Below are 22,759 nucleotides of genomic sequence, written 5' to 3' on the forward strand. Positions count from 1 at the left end.
CGCTCCGGGAGCGGCGGCGCGGCTGGGACTTATAGTGCGCCGGGGACTTAGCGCCGACCGCGCTTTTACGGCGGCGGCGCTCATAAATCCAGTCCCCGGCTTTTGCGGCCTAGCTCAGCTTCGTTCCCGCCCCCACCCTGTCAATCAGGGTAGGGGAGAGACGCTGTACAATCAGCAGCGCCGAGGGCTGGAGCCTTATTTACATGCTCCAGCCCTCTCACTAGACACTGTGGGACGCCGGTTTCCCGCTCTGACTTGGGGCACGCCCACGGCCCGCCCCTACTCACACGAGCTGGAGAAGACGCCAGCAGCCATTCCTGCAGCCCGAGCTGAGAGAACGGACTCTGGGCAACCAACAGGAATAGGGCGACCACACACCCGCTTATAGGCGGGCGGTAAGCGGCACCTGGGGTGCTGACACTAAATACCGCAGTTTGTCTATTTGTATTTAAGTACACTGCATAGGTCGCTATTTCGGGCTATATGCCCTCTTAGATGGCGACACATCAGCAGCAGGAAAGCATGGGTGCTAAGGCACAGGCTTTCTATGCTGCTTGTATTGCACGTACTGAAGTGTTCATGTGTATTTATGCTTGTATGCTATACACTGCACTGTACGGTCACTAGTCTTGGCTATATTCGCCATAGAATGGCTAGACTACAGCAGCAGAAAAGCAAGGGTGCTGAGGCACAGGTTTTTTTCTATGCTGCTTGTATTGCAGGGGTTGCAGTGTTCATTTGTACTTATGCTTGTATGCTATACATTGCACTGTATGGTCGCTATTCTGGGCTATATTCCCCTAGATGGCTAGTCTACAGCAGCAGAAAAGCAGGCTTTCTATGCTGCTTGTATTGCATGTGCTGCAGTGTTCATTTGTACTTTATGCTTGTATGATATACATTGCACTGTACGGTCGCCATTCTTGGCTCTATAAGTCGGCAGCAGCATATAAGCAACACAGGCTTTCGACGCTGTTTTTGCTGCATGTGATACTGTTCCACGGCACTGCTCCCCATTGGGTGCAATGCTCCCCTGTAGCACTTGGTCAGCCGGGGTCTCTACTTGACGTGGCCAAAAGAACCACCTCTCAACCCTGTCCAAGGACAGGGACGGAGTTGCAATGGGATAGAGACTTGCAGTCCGGACAGGCCATGGGCAATCTGGATCATTGCTCCCTGGCCACCCTCACTTGGATTAAAAATCGGTGCTCCGGGGGGGTCCCAGGAGGCTCTCTGTATGATGAGGCAGACGTAGCTCATCAGGACCTTGATCCTGACACCGCTCTCACTCCGGATACACCGGATGGTGACGCCATAAGGAATGATCCTATAGCGTCCATCAATGGAATGTTGGATCTTTTCTCCCTCAGCTCCCCCAGCGGAGGAGTCAGCTTCACAGCAGGAGAAGTCCCATTTCAAGCTCAAACGTATATTGAGTATTGTTCTGGCCACGATGACTGCAGAGAAGCAGTCCAGGAACACCACGCTTCCCAGATAAGCGTTTTCTCCAAACGTATTAAGGATACACGTTATCACTTTCCCCCTGACGTGGTCAGGCGTTGGACCCAGGGTCCAAAGGTGGATTCTCCAATCTCCAGGCTTGCGGCTAGAGCCATAGTTGCAGTGGAGATGGGACTTCACTTACAGATGCCATTGACAGACAGATGGACTCTGGTTGAAATCTGTCTGTGAGGCTATCGGCGTGTCGGTTGCTCCGGCATTTACAGCCGTATGGGCACCCTAAGCTTTTCAGCTGTTCTTGCGCAGCTGGTCTTGAGCACAAGTACATCTGTGCCGCAGGGGCGTCCGTAACCTAGCAATGTCTGCATTGCGACTTACCCTTAATGCTGTCCTGGAAGGACAGCCGAGGTTTCGGTCCTTCCCAGGCTCGGGCAGGTCCCAATTGTCCTCGTCCAAAAGGGCTGAAAAGCCTCAGAGGGGCTCAGCTGCCGGCCGGGCTCAATCACGCCCAAGGAAGGCAGCCGGAGGAACCGCTACCAAGGCGGTCTCCTCATGACTCTCAGCTCTCTCATCTTTCCGCATCCGCGGTTGATGGCAGACTCGCTCGCCTTTGGCGACATTTAGCTGCCACAGGTCACAGACCGGTGGGTGAGGGACAGTGTGCCCACGTGCACAGGACAGAGTTCTGTTCTCGTCCTCCGACTCGATTCTTCAGAACGTCCCCACCTCCCCACCGAGCCGATGCTCTTCTGCAGGCAGAAGGAGTGGTAATCCCGGTTCCTCTTCAGGAACAAGACACGGTTTTCCTCCAATCTGGTTGTGGTGCCAAACAAGGATGGCTCTTTCCGTTCCGTTCTGGACCTAAAACTGCTCAACAAGCACGTGGAGGCCAGGCGGTTCCGGATGATACCCTCCGCTCCGTCATTGCCTCAATGTCTCAAGGAAATTTCCTAGCATCAATAGACATCTAAGATGCTTATCTCCACGTGCCGATTGCTACAGAGCACCAATGTTTTTCTACATTTCGTGATAGGAAATGACCAGCTTCAGTTCGTAGCTCTGCCATTCGGGCTGGCGACAGCCCCACGGGTGTTCGCCAAGGTCATGACGGCAGTGGTAGCAGTCTTGCACTCACAGGGACACTCTGTGATCCCTTACTTGGACGATATACTTGTCAAGGCACCCTCTCAAGAGGCATGCCAACTCAGCCTGAATGTTGCGCTGGAGACTCTCCAGACGTTCGGGTGGATCATCAACTTCTCAAAGTCAAACCTGTCACGACCCAATCACTAACGTATCTTGGCATGGAGTCTCATACCCTCTCAGCGGTAGTGAAGCTTCCGCTGGACAAGCAGCGGTCACTACAGACTGGGGTGCAGACTCTCCTTCAAGGTCAGTCGCACTTCTTAAGACGCCTCATGCACTTCCTCGGGAAGATAGTGGCGGCAATGGAGGCGGTTCCGTTTGCGCAGTTTCATCTGCGTTCACTTCAATGGGACATTCTCCGCCAATGAGACGGGAAGTCAACATCCCTGTACAGGAAAGTATCCCTTTCACAGACGGCAAGGACTCTCTGCAATGGTGGCTTCTTCCCACCTCATTATCACAGGGAAGATCCTTCCTACCACCGTCTTGGGCGGTGGTCACGACAGACGCGAGTCTGTCAGGGTGGGGAGCGTTTTTCTCCACCACAGGGCTCAGGGTCCGTGGACTCAGCAGGAGTCCACCCTTCAGATCAATGTTCTGGTAATCAGAGCAGTGTATCTTGCCCTACTAGCCTTCCAGCAGTGGCTGGAAGGAAGGCAGATCCGAATTCAATCGGACAACTCCACAGCGGTGGCATACATCAATCACCAAGGGGGGACACGCAGTCGGCAAGCCTTCCAGGAAGTCCGGCGGATTCTGATGTGGGTGGATGCCACGGCCTCCACCATATCCGCAGTTCACATCCCCGGCGTAGAAAACTGGGAGGCAGACTTCCTCAGTCGCCAGGGCATGGACGCAGGGGAATGGTCCCTTCACCCGGACGTGTTTCAGGAAATCTGTCGCCGCTGGGGAAGGCCGGACGTCGACCTAATGGCGTCCCGGCACAACAACAAGGTCCCAACCTTCATGGCACGGTCTCGCGATCAAAGAGCGCTGGCGGCAGACGCCCTAGCGCAAGATTGGTCGCAGTTCCGGCTCCCTTATGTGTTTCCACCTCTGGCACCCTTGCCCAGAGTGCTACGCAAGATCAGATCCGATTGCAGCCGCGTCATACTCGTCGCCCCAGACTGGCCGAGGAGGGCGTGGTATCCGGATCTGTGGCAGCTCACGGTCGGCCAACCGTGGGCACTACCAGACCGACCAGACTTACTGTCCCAAGGGCCGTTTTTCCATCGGAATTCTGCGGCCCTGAACCTGACTGTGTGGCCATTGAGTCCTGGATCCTAGCGTCTTCAGGATTATTCCACGGGGTCGTTGCCACCATGAGACAGGCTAGGAAGCCCACGTCCGCTAAGAACCACAGAACGTGGAGGATATTCTTATCCTGGTGCTCTGCTCAGGGAGTGTCTCCCTGGCCATTTGCATTGCCTACCTTTCTTTCTTTCCTGCTATCTGGGTTAGAAAAAGGTTTGGCGCTCGGCTCCCTTAAAGGTCAGGTATCGGCGCTATCCGTCTTTTTTCAGAGGCGTTTGGCACGCCTTCCTATGGTGCGCACGTTCCTACAGGGGGTTTGCCATATCGTTCCCCCGTGCAAGCGGCCGTTAGATCCATGGGATCTGAACAGGGTACTAGTTGCCCTCCAGAAGCCGTCCTTCGAGCCTCTGAGGGAGGTTTCACTTTCTAGACTATCCCAGAACGTGGCTTTTCTGGTAGCGATCACATCTCTTCGGAGAGTGTCTGAGCTGGCAGCGCTGTCATCCAAGACTCCCTTCCTGGTCTTCCACCAGGACAAGGTAGTGCTGCGCCCCATTCAGGAGTTTCTCCCGAAGGTGGTATCCTCTTTTCATCTTAATCAGGATATCTCCTTGCCTTCGTTTTGTCCTCATGCAGTTCATCGGTATGAGAAGGATTTACATTTGTTAGATCTGGTGAGAGCACTCAGAATCTACATTTCCCGCACGGCGCCCTTGCGCCGTTCGGATGCACTCTTTGTCCTTGTCGCTGGTCAGCGCAAAGGGTCGCAGGCTTCTAAGGCCACCCTGGCTCGATGGATCAAAGAACCAATTCTTGAAGCCTACCGTTCTGCTGGGCTTCCGGTTCCTTCAGGGCTGAAGGCCCATTCTACCAGAGCCGTGGGTGCATCCTGGGCATTACGACACCAGGCTACGGCTCAACAGGTGTGCCAGGCAGCTACCTGGTCGAGTCTGCACACTTTCACCAAACATTATCAGGTGCATACCTATGCTTCGGCGGACGCCAGCCTAGGTAGAAGAGTCCTGCAGGCGGCAGTTGCCTCCTCGTAGGGGAGGGCTGTCTTGCAGCTCTAACATGAGGTATTTCTTTACCCACCCAGGGACAGCTTTTGGACGTCCCAATCGTCTGGGTCTCCCAATGGAGCGACGAAGAAGAAGGGAATTTTGTTACTTACCGTAAATTCCTTTTCTTCTAGCTCCTATTGGGAGACCCAGCACCCGCCCTGTTGTCCTTCGGGATTTTTGGGTTGTTTCGGGTACACATGTTGCTCATGTTGAACCGTTTTTCAGTTCTCCGATGTTACTCGGAGTGAATTTGTTTAAACCAGTTATTGGCTTTCCTCCTTCTTGCTTTTGCACTAAAACTGGTGAGCCAGTGATCCCACTGGGGGTGTATAGCCAGAAGGGGAGGGGCCTTACACTTTTTAGTGTAATGCTTTGTGTGGCCTCCGGAGGCAGTAGCTATACACCCAATCGTCTGGGTCTCCCAATAGGAGCTAGAAGAAAAGGAATTTACGGTAAGTAACAAAATTCCCTTCTTCTTTGCCGCTCCATTGGGAGACCCAGACAATTGGGTGTATAGCTTCTGCCTCCGGAGGCCACACAAAGTATTACACTTTAAAAAGTGTAACCCCTCCCCTCTGCCTATACACCCTCCCGTGCATCACGGGCTCCTCAGTTTTATGCTTTGTGTGGAAGGAGGCACACATCCACTCAGCTTCTCATTTTAGTTATATCGGTTGGAAGAAAAGTGGGCTCCCACGGGGCCCCCGGCATGTTCCCTTCTCACCCCACTATGTCGGCGGTGCTGTTAAGGTTGAGGTACCCATTGCGGGTACAAAGGCAGGAGCCTCATGCCGTCTCCTTCACCATCCCTTAGCGGCTCTGGGAGAAGTGGGATCCTGAGCGGTCATCCAGTCACTGGAACCGTGCTCCCTCCGCAGCCCCTGGGGGAATCTGTCGGACAGGAGTTTGTTGATCCTCAGGGACCGGGCCCTGCATCACTAAGGTACTCTGTACCCCCATGGGGGATGTGCATGGAGCGCCTACATCCCGGACGCTGCAGCAGCTGCTTATTTGTGACGGCCGGCGGACTTCCGCGCCGACCGCGCCTGTTTGTCGGCCGCGGTGTTAAATTTAGTCCCCGGCTTCAATTGCGGCCTAGTAGCAAAACTCCCGCCCCCGGGCCTGTCTATCAGGGATAAGGGCGGGACTGCCGACCTGACGTCGGCTGTGAGGGCCAGGGCATCCTGTATGTTCCTCCCCCCCTCACTGATCACTGTGGGGACTCCAGATTCCCGCACTTTTCTAACGCCGCCCACGGCTTCTCTCCTCCCCTGAGAGCTCCGGCAGCCATTTCTTTGGCACTCTGCCTGTGGAAGATTTCCTGGAAAGAGCTCTGCAACGCTGGGAGACCTAAGGCAGGGAATCTGGAGGACACACACTCCGCTTTTTAGCGGTCGGTAAGCCACACCGGTCACCCGGTGCTGGTCCCCTTAGGGTGCCGGAATAGATACTATATATATTTATATATTTCTGTTCGGTCGGGCTGTATACCCTTCCCATATACCCTCAGTGATCACTCTCCTAGGAGACAACAGCATGTCGTCCACAAGGAGCAAGGGGGCCAAGACACAGGGTTATTTTGCGACCTGTACCTCTTGTGCGGCTAAGTTACCTGCGGGTTCCACCTACCCTCACTGTGAGCAATGCTCAACCCCTGTTTTACTTCCACAACCAGAGCCTCGGTCACTAGTGGGTCCCTCGGCTCAGGTAGAATCCGTTGCTCCCCCTGTCCAGGCGGCAGGGACAGAGTTTGCAGTCTTTGCTGAAAAATTCTCTGAGTCACTCTCACAATCCATGGCTCAGTCCATGGACAAATGGTCTGCCAAGCTGCTGGAAGCTTTGCAGTCCAGACCGGTCCCTACACAGGCCACGGGCCCGGTTGGATCTTCACCCCCAGGCCCCTCTCTGATCGCGCCGCAGCACGCTCCCAGGGGGGCCCTAGGTCTCATGGGGAGGACTCCGGCCCGGACCACAGTCCCAGACCGGCTAAGCGGGCACGCTGGGAATCTTCCCCGACTTCTTCACGCTGCTCGGGTTCCCAGCGTGAGGACTCTCTGGAGGACGAGGCGGACGTCGCAGCTCAGGGCTCTGACACTGACGTTGCCCTCAATCTTGATACACCTGACGGGGACGCCATAGTAAATGATCTCATCTTGTCCATCAACCAGGTGTTAGATATCTCTCCTCCACCGCCACCTGTAGAGGAGTCGACTTCTCAGCAGGAGAAACACCAGTTTCGGTTCCCTAAACGTACACGGAGTGCGTTTTTCGATCACTCTAACTTCAGAGATGCTGTCCAGAAGCCCAGAGCGGTTCCGGACAAGCGCTTTACTAAGCGCCTTACTGACACGTTACCCCTTCCCTTCTGACGTTGTCAAGGGTTGGGCTCAATGTCCCAAGGTGGATCCCCCAGTCTCTAGATTTGCGGCTAGATCTGTAGTATCGGTTGCCGATGGATCATCGCTAAAGGATGCCACTGACAGGCAGATAGAGCTCCTGATGAAATCCATCTATGAAGCCACGGGCGCGTCTTTTGCCCCGGCCTTTGCAGCCGTGTGGGCACTACAAGCTATCTCAGCTTGTCTGGCTGAGATTAATGCCGTTACACGTAATTCTGCTCCGCAGGTTACGTCTTTGACTTTCCAGGCGTCAGTTTTTTCTTCCTACGCCATGAACGCAGTTTTAGACTCTGCTAGCCGTACAGCGGTGGCATCCGCTAACTCTGTGGCAGTCCGCAGGGCCATGTGGCTGCGCGAATGGAAGGCACGGAGAAAGGCCAGAGGAACTCCTATGCGTGGCGGGCTAAGTCACTCCCCCAAAAGGCCGCAGGAGGCACTGCTTCCAAGGCGGCCTCCTCATGACTCTCGGCATCCCCGAACCGCATCCTCGGTCGGTGGCAGGCTCTCCCACTTTTGCGACGCCTGGTGGCCACATGTTCAAGACCGATGGGTGAGAGACATTCTGTCTCACGGTTACAGGATAGAGTTCAGCTCTCGTCCTCCGACTCGTTTCTTCAGAACATCCCCGCCCCCCGAGCGAGCCGATGCACTTTTTCAGGCGGTGAACGCTCTGAAAACAGAAGTTGTGATCCCTGTTCCCCCCCCAGGAACATGGTCGCGGCTTTTACTCCAACTTGTTTGTGGTGCCAAAGAAGGACGGCTCGTTCCGTCCCGTTCTGGACCTCAAACTACTCAACAGATATGTGAGCACCAGACGGTTTCGGATGGAATCTCTCCGCTCTGTCATCGCTTCAATGTCACAAGGAGACTTCCTAGCATCGATCGACATCAAGGATGCTTATCTCCATGTGCCGATCGCACCCGAACATCAACGTTTCCTGCGTTTCGCCATCGGGGACGAACACCTCCAGTTCGTCGCATTGCCCTTCGGCCTGGCGACAGCCCCACGGGTGTTCACCAAGGTCATGGCATCTGTTGTGGCGGTCCTACACTCTCAGGGCCACTCGGTGATTCCCTACTTAGACGATCTTCTGGTCAGGGCACCCTCTCAGTTGGCGTGTCAAAACAGCCTTTCCTTCGCTCTGGCGACTCTCCAGCAGTTCGGGTGGATAATCAACTTCCCAAAATCCAAGTTGACACCGACCCAATCACTGACGTACCTTGGGATGGAGTTTCATACTCAGTCAGCGGTAGTCATGCTACCGCGGGACAAACAGCTTTCGCTGCAGGCAGGGGTGCAATCTCTTCTTCGGGGTCAGTCACACCCCTTGAGGCGCCTCATGCACTTCCTGGGGAAGATGGTGGCAGCGATGGAGGCAGTGCCCTTCGCGCAATTCCATCTGCGGCCACTCCAGTGGGACATTCTCCGAAAATGGGACAGGAGGTCGACTTCACTCGACAGGAACGTCTCTCTTTCCCTTGCAACCAAGACGTCACTTCAGTGGTGGCTCCTTCCCAACTCTCTGTCGCAGGGGAAATCCTTCCTACCCCCCACCTGGGCTGTGGTCACGACGGACGCGAGCCTGTCAGGGTGGGGGGCGGTTTTTCTCCACCACAGGGCTCAGGGAACCTGGACTCCGATAGTCATCCCTTCAGATCAATTTTCTGGAGATAAGGGCAGTGTATCTAGCCCTATTGGCCTTTCATTGGTGGCTGGAGGGCAGGCAGATCCGAATCCAGTCGGACAACGCCACGGCCGTCGCTTACATCAACCACCAAGGCGGCACTCGCAGTCGTCAAGCCTTCCAGGAAGTCCGGCGAATTCTGCAGTGGGTGGAAGCCACAGCCTCCACCATCTCCGCAGTTCACATCCCGGGCGTAGAAAACTGGGAAGCAGATTTTCTCAGCCGACAGGGCATGGACGCGGGGGAATGGTCTCTTCACCCAGACGTGTTTCGAGAGATCTGTCGCCGCTGGGGAACGCCGGACGTCGATCTCATGGCGTCACGGCACAACAACAAAGTCCCGGCATTCATGGCCCGGTCTCAAGATCACAGAGCTCTGGCGGCGGACGCATTAGTTCAGGATTGGTCGCAGTTTCCACTTCCCTATGTGTTTCCTCCTCTGGTGATGCTCCCCAGAGTGCTGCGCAAAATCAGGTCCGACTGTCATCGCGCCATTCTCGTCGCTCCAGATTGGCCGAGGCGGTCGTGGTACCCGGATCTGTGGCATCTCACGGTGGGTCAACCGTGGGCGCTCCCAGACCGTCCAGACTTGCTGTCTCAAGGGCCGTTTTTCCATCTGAATTCTGCGGCCCTCAACCTTACTGTGTGGCCATTGAGTCCTGGCTCCTAGCGTCCTCAGGGTTATCTCAAGATGTCATTGCCACTATGAGACAGGCCAGGAAACCAACGTCCGCCAAGATCTATCACAGGTCTTGGAGGATCTTCTTATCCTGGTGCTCTAACAAGGGTTTTACTCCCTGGCCCTTTGCCTTACCCACTTTTCTTTCATTCCTTCAATGCGGAATGGGCAAGGGTTTGTCTCTCGGCTCTCTCGAGGGACAAGTATCGGCGCTTTCCATATTTTTTCAAAAGCGTCTAGCCAGGCTTCCGCAGGTCCGCACGTTCCTGCAGGGAGTTTGCCACATAGTCCCACCTTACAAGCGTCCGCTGGAACCCTGGGACCTCAATAGGGTGCTAACGGCTCTTCAGAAACCACCTTTCGAGCCGCTGCGGGAGGTCTCTTTATCACGTCTTTCGCAAAAGGTGGCATTTCTAGTGGCAGTTACGTCGCTCCGTAGAGTGTCGGAACTGGCAGCGCTGTCATGCAAAGCCCCCTTCCTGGTTTTTCACCAGGATAAGGTGGTTCTACGTCCGGTCCCGGAATTTCTCCCTAAAGTGGTATCCCCTTTTCATCTCAATCAGGATATCTCCTTACCTTCATTTTCCCTCATCCAGTTCACCAATGTGAAAAGGATTTGCACTCATTAGATTTAGTGAGAGCACTCCGACTCTACGTGTCTCGCACGGCGCCCCTGCGCCGTTCAGATGCCCTCTTTGTCCTTGTCGCTGGCCAGCGTAAGGGTTCGCAGGCTTCCAAGTCAACCTTGGCTCGATGGATCAAGGAACAAATTCTTGAAGCCTACCGTTCTTCTGGGCTTCCACTTCCTTCAGGGTTGAAAGCCCATTCTACCAGAGCTGTGGGTGCGTCCTGGGCATTGCGGCACCGGGCTACGGCTCAGCAGGTGTTGTCAGGCAGCTACCTGGTCTAGTCTGCACACTTTCACGAAACACTATCAGGTGCATACCTATGCTTCGGCAGACGCCAGTCTAGGTAGGCGAGTCCTTCAGGCGGCGGTTGCCCACCTGTAAGAGGGAGTCGTTTTCGGCTCTTTTTATCGAGGTATTCTTTTACCCACCCAGGGACTGCTTTTGGACGTCCCAATTGTCTGGGTCTCCCAATGGAGCGACAAAGAAGAAGGGAATTTTGTTTACTTACCGTAAATTCCTTTTCTTCTAGCTCCTATTGGGAGACCCAGCACCCGCCCCTGTGCCCTTCGGGCTGTTGTTCTTTTGTGTACACATGTTGTTGCATGTTGAATTGTTCCTTTGGTTCATGGTTTTCAGTTCTCCGAACATCCTTCGGATTGAATTTACCTTAGACCAATTTATAAGTTTCCTCCTTCCTGCTTTTGCACCAAAACTGAGGAACCCGTGATGCACGGGAGGGTATATAGGCAGAGGGGAGGGGTTACACTTTTTAAAGTGTAATACTTTGTGTGGCCTCCGGAGGCAGAAGCTATACACCCAATTGTCTGGGTCTCCCAATAGGAGCTAGAAGAAAAGGAATTTACGGTAAGTAAACAAAATTCCCTTCTTTGGGTTTTTTTGTTACCTAAATAAAAAGTTTGTTATCCCAAAGAGCCATTGGGGAACTGCGTTTTTGTGCAATGTCTCTGCACTTGGAAGTTTTGAAAGTAGAATTCACCATGTCAGGAAGGGGTTGAAGGATTGCACCAATTTAGTAAAAATGGCCGTTTTAGGGATTGACTGGTAAATGAATGAGTTACTGATCTCGTGTTTTTCAGCTGATAAGTTCATTTAATTTGCAGAAGAAACTATTTGTATTGTTTCTAGCCTTTTTTAAAGCTTTTTATGCATATTTACAGAAATTTGGTGATCTTGACGAACTGAAGGAAGAGGAGTTTCCACCAACTGTTATTTTGACATTCAAAACGCGGCAAGAAGCAGAAAACGTAAGTAAAGAGATCGTATCTTGTTCTTAGAATTGTGATTTCTCCAAAGTGCTCATTTTTCACTTTTGAGTCTAAATAATCCATGCAGTATACATTGGATAGGGAACGTAAAGCTTGCATAGCACTTTAACTATAAAGTTGGTTCCTGAAGGGGAAAACAGCCTGTAAATGTAAAGGGTCCTTTTACATGCTGCGACATTGATAACGATCTCGTTAGCGATGTGACACGCCAGATCACAAATGCGATCTGCCGAGATCGCACATGTGAACGGCGCTATAAAACGACCTATGTGCGATCTCGGCAGATCGCATCTGTGATCTGGCGTGTCACATCGCTAACGAGATCGCTAGCGATGTCGCAGCGTGTAAAGCACCCTTAACTACAGCCCATGAAACCCGTCCATATCAGAACTACTGGCTTCAGCGTGAAACATCTTTTAAAGGCCTATAGTTTCTATATGTCTTTACACCAATACATTAAAAGTCAAATGCAATATGAAATCAAATATAGACAGTCAGTAGTAATACTGATATATACTTTTACTTTGAACAACTAGAGGGCACTCTTTCAACTTTCTCTATAATTTTTAGTACATATCCAGTGTAAGTAACGCACCCCCTGTCTCATGCGAGCGTTGGATAATATCCAGGACGACGTCTAAAGATTTTCTGTACTGCACTAGACTCCGTAATGTAATGCTAAGCAAAGATTTACTTGCTACTGTGAAATTCAGGTTGTAATAGAAAACTAGGGAAGGTTGTATCTATTAAGATATATTGAAATGATGGAGTATAAACGGACAAATGTGGCTTTCTCCAGTAATAGCTGAAATTAGTGAAGCTGGACCCACAGTAACTTGTTAACCATTGGTTTCGTTTATATAGGGATCCAACCGTATGCAGTACTGAGGCATCGATAATGCCTGTATTGTATTCCTTGGTACCATTCCTTCTTTTTAATCATGGTAGTTTTATTTTTGAAGCGATGACTTAATTTGTTTTATTTTTATTTATTGATATTTTTTTATAAATTAGGCTGCTAATCAAGGTTCAAAGTTTAAAGGTCGAAAGCTTATAGTATGCTGGCACAAACCGAAAACGCCATCTATGTCCACGGAGGTTGAGGAGGAGGAGCCCAAGGAAGAGGTATGACCAATGTAGCTAAACTGGGAAATGATCACACCCTTTAAAATCTGAATTGTTCAAACCCTTTCATTCTTGTTAATTAACCACTTCTCCACATAAGGCATAATAGGCCTTTGTTCAACAACATGATTAAGCAAATCAACAAACTGGTGGTGTCACAGTGGTCATGTCAAAATTATATACTCTCCCCAAGAAAAATAAAGAATGAAAAATGTTTTCTTTATCGTTCCTATGGGAGACCCAGACAATGGAAGTTTAGCTTCTGCCTCCGGAGGACACACAAAGTACTACACCTAAAAGTGTAGCTCCTCCCTCTGAGCTTATACACCCCCTGGAGAACCAGATCTAGCCAGTTTATCGCTTTGTGTTCAGAAGGCATACATCCACACATGCATTCTCATCTGATTTTTGGAAAGAGTTTAAAGAAAAGCGGGTCCAAGTCTGGATCCCCGGCATGTCCCTTCTCACCCCACTGTGTCGGCGGTGTTGTTAAGGTTGATTCCAAGGCTGGAGCCTTACATGCCGCGCTCCTTCACCATCCCTCCTGGGCTCTGGCTTGAAGTGGGAGCCAGCACGGTTCTCCATGCTTGGCAGGAGACCGGTCTCCATCCGCAGCCCTTCAGGATCCTGCTGGACCGGAGCACTCATCCCCAGGGACTTGGAACCCTGCGTCTCAGCAAGCTAAGTACCTGAGACGTTTATATATGGGGGTCCCTGTACTTTATTGTTGTGGTAGAGTGTGCTGATTGTGTTTTATGACATTTCCGGCAGGTTCTCTGGCTGTCGCCTGAGAACCGCGCCTATGGTGCCTGCGCGCCAGCCGTACCGCTCAAATTTAGGCCCCGGCTTTGCCGGAGGCCTAGTTTCGGTTTCTCTGCCCTCACATGTCACTCATGCAGAGGGACAGGCTCGGCTCCGCCCGGCGGCCGTTCTGCACAGGGGAGGGACACTCCTCACTGCAGTGCATGTCCCCTCCCCTGTAGGTCTCTATGGCCCTCCAGATCCCGCTCCTCAAGCAAGTCCCGCCCCCTCTCTTCGCTCCGGCGGCCATTTTCTCAGCGTTCCTCCTGCGATCAGTCATTGCAGCGCTGGTCTGCAGCACCCCTGCTGAGGTGCTGTGCTTGGGGGTCCGGGCTTCGGGATCTGGAGGGCATACAACACCGCTCCAGCGGTCTGGTAAGCCACAACCTCTGGTTATGGACCTCTGTATATACTCTCTGGGGGTCATTCTCTGGCAGAGCCCCTACTCCAGCAGCATGTCTCACACGAGGAGCAAGGCTCCAAAGCTGTATTCAGTATGCACTGCATGTAAGCTCCTACTGCCTGAATCGAGCACCTATCCACATTGTGATGCCTGCTCTAACCTGACGGTGCCTCAGCCTGGAGTCCCACTCCCAGTGGTCTCTCAGGCTGCTCCTGCTTCTGTGGCTGATCCCCCGGCTTGGGTAGAATCCTTTTCTAGGTCTATCTCCCAGTCTTTTGCCGACTCCTTGGGACTTCTGTCCAGGACTTTGCTGAATATGCATCAGCCCCCTTCACAGGGTGCCTCTGCTGCTAGGGGTCTCTCAGGACCAGAGCTCACAGAGGATTCATCATCTGGTCCCAGACCCCGTCCTTCTAAGAAGAGACACAGGGTTCCCTCTCCTTCCTCGTCCCGCGGCTCTGATTCAGGAGCTGACTCGCAGGACGCCTTTACGGGGGGCTCGGACGCTAACTCCATGTACCCCATTGATCTGTCCGAAAGTGACTCAGATGTTAGTGATTTGATTGCGTCCATTAATTCTGTACTGGATCTCAATCCGCCAGTATCAGAGGAACAACCCTCTCTGGCAGAAAAGCACCAGTTTACCTCGCCTAAAAGGGCAAAGAGTGTGTTCTTTAACCACTCCAGTTTTCAGGCCGCTGTGACCAAGCCCAGGGCCTGTCCTGACAAGCGCTTCCCAAAGCGTGGTTCTGATGACCGTTTTCCCTTTCCACCTGAGGTGGTCAAGGAGTGGGCTCATTCCCCAAAGGTAGACCCCCCGGTGTCTAGACTCTCAGCCCGGACCGTTGTATCGGTGGCTGATGGCACCTCTCTTAAGGATTCCACTGACCGCCAGATTGACCTTCTGGCCAAATCTGTATATGAAGCGGCAGGGGCCTCATTCTCCCCGACTTTTTCAGCAGTGTGGGCTCTCAAAGCCATCTCTGCTTCTCTAGAGGGGATGCATTCCCTCGCCAGGGAATCTATGCCCGAAATGGTTACCTTAACTTCCCAAGCGTCAGCATTTTCATCCTATGCCTTGTTTGCCATGCTGGAGGCTTCTCACCGCACTGCGGTGGCTTCGGCTAATTCCCTCGCTATCCGCAGGATCTTGTGGCTTCGGGAGTGGAAGGCAGATGCTTCTTCAAAGAAGTACCTTGCTGGCCTCCCTTTTGCTGGGTCCCGGCTGTTCGGTGAACAGCTGGATGAAATTATTAAGGAAGCTACTGGCGGGAAGAGTACTTCCATGCCACAAACCAAAACCAGGAAACCTGTCCAGGGCAGGAATCAGTCGAGGTTTCGTTCCTTTCGTTCCTCTAACTGGTCGTCCTCTAAGTCCTCAGCCTCGTCCACTAACTCAGCCAAGGACCAGAAATCCAACTGGCGCCCAAAAGCGCGTCCACAAAAGACCGCAGGAGGTGCTGCCGCCAAGGCAGCGTCCTTGTGACTATCTCCCCGCTCCAGCAACATCCTTAGTCTGTGTCAGGCTCTCCCACTTTGGCGACGCGTGGTTTCAACACGTCTCCGATCAGTGGGTGCGGGATATCATCTCCCACGGCTACAGGATAGAATTCTCTTCCAGCCCGCCAAACAGATTTTTTCTGTCAACTCCCCCCTGCTCCAAGGCCGCCGCCTTCTCTCAGGCCGTGGCATCCTTGCAGGCCAACGGAGGAATTGTACCGGTTCCCGCCCGGGAACGGTTCAGAGGTTTCTACTCAAATCTCTTCCTAGTCCCCAAAAAGGACGGTTCCTTCCGGCCCATCCTGGATCTCAAGCTTCTCAACAAGCATGTTAAGGTGCGGCATTTTCGCATGGAGTCTCTGCGATCAGTCATTGCCTCAATGACCCAAGGGGATTTCCTGGCATCCATCGACATCAGAGATGCCTATCTGCATGTGCCAATTGCAGTTTCACACCAGCGTTGGCTACGTTTTGCAATCGGAGAGGAACATTTCCAATTCGTGGCTCTCCCCTTCGGGTTAGCCACGGCCCCTCGGGTATTCACCAAGGTCATGGCAGCAGTGATTGCGGTTCTGCACCTCCAGGGGTTGGCAGTGATTCCTTACCTGAACGACCTTCTAGTCAAGGCTTCATCCAGCGCAGACTGTCAGTGGAGTGTCTCGCTCACTCTCGCCACTCTAGCCCAATTCGGGTGGCTTGTCAATCTTCCCAAATCCACTCTGACTCCGACCCAGAGTCTAACGTACCTAGGGATGCAGTTCGAGACTCTGCCGGCACTTATGAAGTTGCCCTTAGTCAAACAGCAGTCCCTCCAACTGGCGGTGCGCCCTCTGCTGAGGCCTCGCCGTTATACCCTCAGGCGCCTGATGCAGGTGCTGGGTCAGATGGTGGCGTCCATGGAGGCTGTTCCCTTTGCCCAGTTCCATCTGCGTCCCCTGCAGCTGGACATTCTCCGCTGTTGGGACAAGCGGCCTTCCTCCTTACACAGGTTAGTGGCTCTGTCGCCACAGACCAGGAGCTCTCTTCAGTGGTGGCTTCGGCCCCTCTCTCTGTCTCAGGGGCGCTCCTTTCTGGCCCCGTCCTGGGTGATTCTCACCACGGATGCCAGTCTATCCGGCTGGGGAGCGGTATGTCTCCACCACCGAGCGCAGGGCACTTGGACTCCGTCCGAGTCAGCTCTTTCGATCAATGTGCTGGAAACCAGAGCCGTGCTTCTGGCTCTCCTAGCTTTTCACCACCTGTTGGCGGGCAAGCACATCCGAGTCCATTCAGTCAACGCGACAGCGGTTGCCTACATCAATCACCAAGGCGGGACACGCAGCCGCCTGGCAATGTTGGAGGTACAACGCATCCTTCAATGGGCGGAGGACTCCAAGTCCACCATATCCGCAGTCCACATTCCAGGCGTGGAAAACTGGGAGGCAGATTATCTCAGCCGTCAAACCGTGGACAGTGGCGAGTGGTCTCTGCACCCGGCAGTATTTCAGTCAACCTGCTGCAAATGGGGCACTCCGGACGTGGACCTAATGGCATCCCATCACAACAACAAAGTTCCCGTTTACGTGGCTCGCTCCCACGATCCTCAGGCATTCGCCGCGGACGCTCTGGTTCAAGACTGGTCCCAGTTTCGTCTGTCCTACGTGTTTCCCCCTCTAGCTCTTGCCCAGAGTCCTGCGCAAGATCAGAATGGAGGGCCGTCGAGTCATCCTCATTGCTCCGGACTGGCCCAGGCGAGCTTGGTACCCAGACCTGCTCCATCTGTCCGTAGAGGTGCCGTGGCATCTTCCGGACCGTCCAGACCTTCTCTCACAAGGTCCGTTTTTCCGCCAGAATTCTGCGGCTCTCAGATTGACGGCGTGGCTCTTGAGTCCTGGATCTTGACGGCTTCTGGTATCCCTCCTGAAGTCATCTCCACTATGACTCGGGCCCGTAAGTCTTCCTCCACCAAGATCTATCACAGGACTTGGAAAATTTTCCTGTCCTGGTGTTGCACTTCCGGCCATCCACTTTGGCCATTCTCCTTGCCGACCCTTCTGTCTTTTCTACAGTCCGGTCTGCAGCTAGGACTGTCCCTCAACGCTCTCAAGGGACAAGTCTCAGCTCTGTCAGTACTGTTCCAGCGGCGTCTCGCTCGGCTGGCTCAGGTCCGCACCTTCATGCAAGGCGCGTCTCACATCATTCCGCCTTACCGGCGGCCCTTGGATCCCTGGGACCTTAATTTGGTTCTCACGGTTTTGCAGAAACCCCCCTTTAAGCCTCTTAGGGAGGTCTCTTTGCATCGTCTTTCTCAGAAAGTGGCCTTTCTAGTGGCCATAACTTCCCTCAGGAGAGTCTCCGTTTTGGCTGCGCTCTCTTCGGAGTCACCTTTTTTGGTTTTTCATCAAGATAAGGTGGTTCTCCGTCCGACTCCGGACTTTCTTCCTAAGGTGGTCTCTCCTTTCCACCTTAACCAGTACATTACCCTACCTTCCTTTTGTCCGGCTCCTGTTCATCGCTTTGAAAAAGCGTTGCATACTCTGGATCTGGTGCGTGCTCTCCGGATCTATGTGTCTCGCACCGCTGCTCTTAGGCGGTGCACTTCTCTTTTTGTGCTAACCACAGGTCGGTGCAAGGGCCTTTCTGCTTCTAAGCCGACCTTAGCCCGTTGGATTAGGTCGACCATTTCGGATGCCTCAGTGTTCTCAGGTGCCTCCCCCGCCGGGGATCAAGGCACACTCGACCAGAGCTGTCGGTGCCTCTTGGGCTTTCAGGCACCAGGCTACGGCTCAACAAGTCTGTCGGGCTGCCACTTGGACTAGCCTGCATACCTTTTCAAAGCACTACCTTTGCATGCTCATGCTTCGGCAGATGCGAACTTGGGCAGACGCATCCTTCAGGCGGCTGTCGCCCATTTGTGAAGTTAGGCTCCGCCTACTTCTTAGTTTTTTCTGTTTATTCCCACCCATGGACTGCTTTGAGACGTCCCATTGTCTGGGTCTCCAATAGGAACGATAAAGAAAAAGAGAATTTTGTTTACTTACCGTAAATTCTTTTTCTTATAGTTCCGTATTGGGAGACCCAGCACCCTCCCTGTTGCCTGTTGGCAATTTTCTTGTTCCGCGTGTTATCACCGGCTGTTGTCGTGGACAGAGTCTCCAGTTGTTCCGGTTCTTGCTCTGTTTTACTTGTGGGTGGCTATTCTCCTTCAGCTTTTGCACTAAACTGGCTAGATCTGGTTCTCCAGGTGGTGTATAAGCTCAGAGGGAGGAGCTACACTTTTAAGTGTAGTACTTTGTGTGTCCTCCGGAGGCAGAAGCTAAACACCCATTGTCTGGGTCTCCCAATACGGAACTATAAGAAAAAGAATTTACGGTAAGTAAACAAAATTCTCTTTTTACCAATAAAATGCTAATTTTTATGCATGAAGAAAAAAAGTATACACATTTGGTGCAGCAGTGTCCAAAAACTGTGTACAGTGCCTTGAAAATACTCCATGAACTCTTGCAAAATGTTCACGATACACCCAGAAATAAATATATTTTATGGGATGTACTGACTGTGAGGTAGCAGCGTTGTTTGGGCAAAAACGTGAGGCAGCAGCGTGTTCACACCAACAGTCTATTTATTGTTGCAGCATAAATAGATCCAATTTCCCACTGTCAAAGTCTCTTCCGGATCACAGCCGGTGCATATAGACAAATTCTTTGCATCAAAAAGTCTTGTTACCTTAGGACCCCGTTAACCGCAGGGATCTGTGTAAGGTTCTCCTAGGCTCACACTCTTGGCCTGTGTTCACTCCACACAGAGCCAGCCCAGCTCACACAGCATGTGTTAGCTTCACCAAGCCTGGCTCTCAACTGAGACACACCCTGCTGTGCTCTGCATGATTTAAACGAAAATGCCGGACATGAGGTTTGCTACAAAACCTGGACTGGGAGGAGGGATCTGTCTCCCTGTTACCCTTTGTGCTATACTCCCAGTAATAGCTATAGCAAACTCAGAGGGTTTCCAGACACATTCTGGGGGACACATAGCGGTCTTCAAATATTACCCCTGTCACTGCCTCACATGACACAAAGTAGCAAGTGTTTGTGAAGTGTAAAGGAAATGACACTTTGTTTGCTAAACATATTTTAAAAATATAAATCTAAAAAATTGTGCATTTTTGTTCAGCCGAGTCAATACTTTTGTAGGATCCCCTTTCTCTGTATTACTGCTGCAAGTCTTTACTGGTATGTCTCTATCAGCTTATCACATCTATATGGTAAAAAATTTTCTTTATTCATCTTTGCAAAATCGCTCCAGCTCAGTGAGATAGGATGAGAGGTCTGTGAACAGCAATTTTCAAGTCTTGCCACAGATTCTCAATGGGATTTAGGTCTGGACTGTGACTGCGCCATTCACACACATAAATATTCTTTGATCTAATCCATCCAATGGATCTATGGCAGTATGCTTACGGTTGTTGCTGGAAAGTGAATCTACACACCAGTCTCAGGTCTTTTGCAGCCTATAACAGGTTTCCGTCTAGGATTGCCCTGTATTTAGCTCCATTCATACTACCTGGGAGTAACTCTAGACTGTGTGCTCATCCAAGCCACACATCCAAGCCCTCTTGACCTCCAACTCTCAAAAATATTTCCCGGATTCGTACATTCCGTTCCCAAAAAGCTACAAAAATCCCTAGTGCATGCCCTTCTCCCGCCTGGAACCTCCTGCTTTTTGGCCTCCCTTCCAACAGTCTTGCACCCCTACAATCTGTTCTACACTATGCCACCGATTAATCCACCTGTCCCCCCACTACTCCCCGCCCTTTCCTCTCTGCCATTCCCTTCAGTGGCTACCCATTGCCCAACGACTCCAGTTCAAAACCCCAACTATGACCTACAAAGTCATCCACCACCTGTCTCCTGCATACATATGTGACCTAGTCTCCCGGTACTTACCCGCACGTAACCTTCGATCCTCACAAGATATCCCTCTCATCTCCTCTACTCACCACCGCATCCAAGATTTCTCGTGTGCCTCCCCCATACTGTGGAATGCTCTGCCACAACATATCACTCTCGCCTACCTTGACAGGCTTCAAAAGGAACCTGAAGACCCAACTCTTCCGACAAGCCTACAACCTGCCATAACCCTCAATCCGCTATAGCACCACACGACCATCTCTACCCTCACCTACTATATCGTCACCCATCCCTTGTAGACTGCAAGCCCTCTCGGGTACAGTACCAGTCTATGCCTGGTTTTGTTTGATTATTATACTTGTCCCTATTATGTACACACCTTTTCACATGTAAAGCGCCTTGGAATGAATTGCGCTATAATAATACATCTTCCATCAACTCTGACCAATTTCCCTGTCCTTACTGATGGAAAGCATCCCCACAGTATGATGCTGCTACCACCATAATCGACAATTGGGTTGGTGTTTCTAGGGCGCAATGTTTACTTTATCGCCACACATGGCGTTTTGCAGTTATCTCTAAAAGTTCTACTTTAGTCACATTTGACTAGAGCACCTTCTTCCACATGCTCAGTGTCCCTTACATGACATTTCTTTGTCGCTCCATTGGGAGACCCAGACAATTGGGTGTATAGCTTCTGCCTCCGGAGGCCACACAAAGTATTACACTTTAAAAAGTGTAACCCCTCCCCTCTGCCTATACACCCTCCCGTGGATCACGGTCTCCTCAGTTTTATGCTTTGTGTGGAAGGAGGCACACATCCACTCATGCATTCTCATAACTTTGTTATCGGTTGGAAGAAAAGTGGACCCCCACGGGGTCCTCGGCATGCTCCCTTCTCACCCCACTATGTCGGCGGTGTTGTTAAGGTGAGGTACCCATTGCGGGTACAAAGGCTGGAGCCACATGCCGTCTCCTTCACCATCCCTTATGCGGCTCTGGGAGAAGTGGGATCCTGAGCGGTCATCCATTTCCTGGGACCGTGCTCCATCCGCAGCCCCTGATGGAACCTGCCGGACCGGAGCCTTTTCAACCCCAGGGACCGGGCCCTGCTACTTAAAGGTACTCTGTGTCCCCTTCGGGGACTGTATAGGGAGCGCACCTTCTTCCCGGAAGCCGCGGTAGTCGTAACACTGAGGAGACAGGTGGACTTCCGCGCCGACCGGGCCTGCTTGTCGGGCGCGGCCTCAAATTTAGTCCCCGGCTTCACCGCGGCCTAGTCGCAAAAATCCCGCCCCTGGGCCTGCCTGTCAGGGGTAAGGCCGGGATTACCGACATGATGTCGGATGTGACGGCTGGAGCATCCTGCATGTCTTCCTCCCCCCTCACTGGCCACTGTGGGGACCCCAGACGGTACCCATTGCGGGTACGGAGGCTGGAGTCACAGGCCGTCTCCTTCACCATCCCTTATGCGGCTGGGAGAAGTGGGACCTGAGCGGTCATCCATTTACTGGGACCGTGCTCCATCCGCAGCCCCTGGTGGAACTTGCCTGGCCGGAGCCTCTTCAACCCCAGGGACCGGGCCCTGCTACTTAAAGGTACTCTGTGTCCCCATTGGGGACTGTTCAGGGAGCGCACCTTCTTCCTGGAAGCCGCGGTAGTTGTAAAACTGAGGAGGCAGATGGACTTCCGCGCAGACCGGGCCTGCTGGTCGGGCGCGGCCTCAAATTTAGTCCCCGGCTTCACCGCGGCCTAGTCGCGAAAATCCCGCCCCCGGGCCTGCCTGTCAGGGGTAAGGGCGGGATTACCGACCTGACGTCGGATGTGAGGGCTGGAACATCCTGCATGTCTTCCTCCCCCCTCACTGACCACTGTGGGGAACTCAGACTCCCGCTCTTTGCTGGCGCCGCCATCGGCCCCACTCCTCCCCTGAGAGCTCCGGCGGCCATTTTCTGGCATTCTGCCGGTGGATGCTTCTCAGGGGAGCTCAGGGTGAACACAGCACCCAGTGCTGGTCCCCCTAGGGTGCCGGATACATATGTATATATTATATATATTTCTGTTCGGACAGACTGTATACCCTTTGTTCAGGGGTGCAATCACATTTACCTTCAGTGGTCACTCTCCTAGGAGACAACAGGCACAGGTTTTTCTCGCGGTCTGTACCTCTTGTGGGGTTATGTTACCTGCGGGATCCACCTACCCTCACTGTGAGCAATGCTCGACTCCTGCCTCGCTGGCTCAGCCGGAGCCTCGGGCACTGGTGGGCCCCTCGGCTCATGTAGACCCCCCTGCTCCCACTGAGCAGGCTGCAGGGACAGAGTCACCGGTGTTGGCCCTCAGTCATTTTCATATGATCAAATGGTCTTCTAAGCTCCTTGAGGCATTGCAGTCCAGACCGGACCTTTCACAGGCCCTGACCCTGTAGCTTGTTTCAT

The 22,759-nt window shown here is 52.7% G+C and overlaps 1 protein-coding gene across 2 annotated transcripts in view; it reads left to right on the forward strand.

Annotated features, from left to right (window-relative positions):
- Nucleotides 1–22,759, forward strand: part of RBM27 (RNA binding motif protein 27) — a 200,626-nt gene that overhangs the window by 166,280 nt on the left and 11,587 nt on the right. For both annotated transcript variants that reach the window (XM_075344602.1, XM_075344603.1), the window contains 2 exons: nt 11,496–11,582; nt 12,618–12,728. In XM_075344602.1, the coding sequence (XP_075200717.1) occupies nt 11,496–11,582; nt 12,618–12,728 (198 nt within the window). The remainder of the gene's footprint in view (nt 1–11,495; nt 11,583–12,617; nt 12,729–22,759) is intronic.

The sequence above is a fragment of the Anomaloglossus baeobatrachus genome, chromosome 4 (assembly GCF_048569485.1).
Source record: "Anomaloglossus baeobatrachus isolate aAnoBae1 chromosome 4, aAnoBae1.hap1, whole genome shotgun sequence".
Classification (NCBI taxonomy): domain Eukaryota; kingdom Metazoa; phylum Chordata; class Amphibia; order Anura; family Aromobatidae; genus Anomaloglossus; species Anomaloglossus baeobatrachus.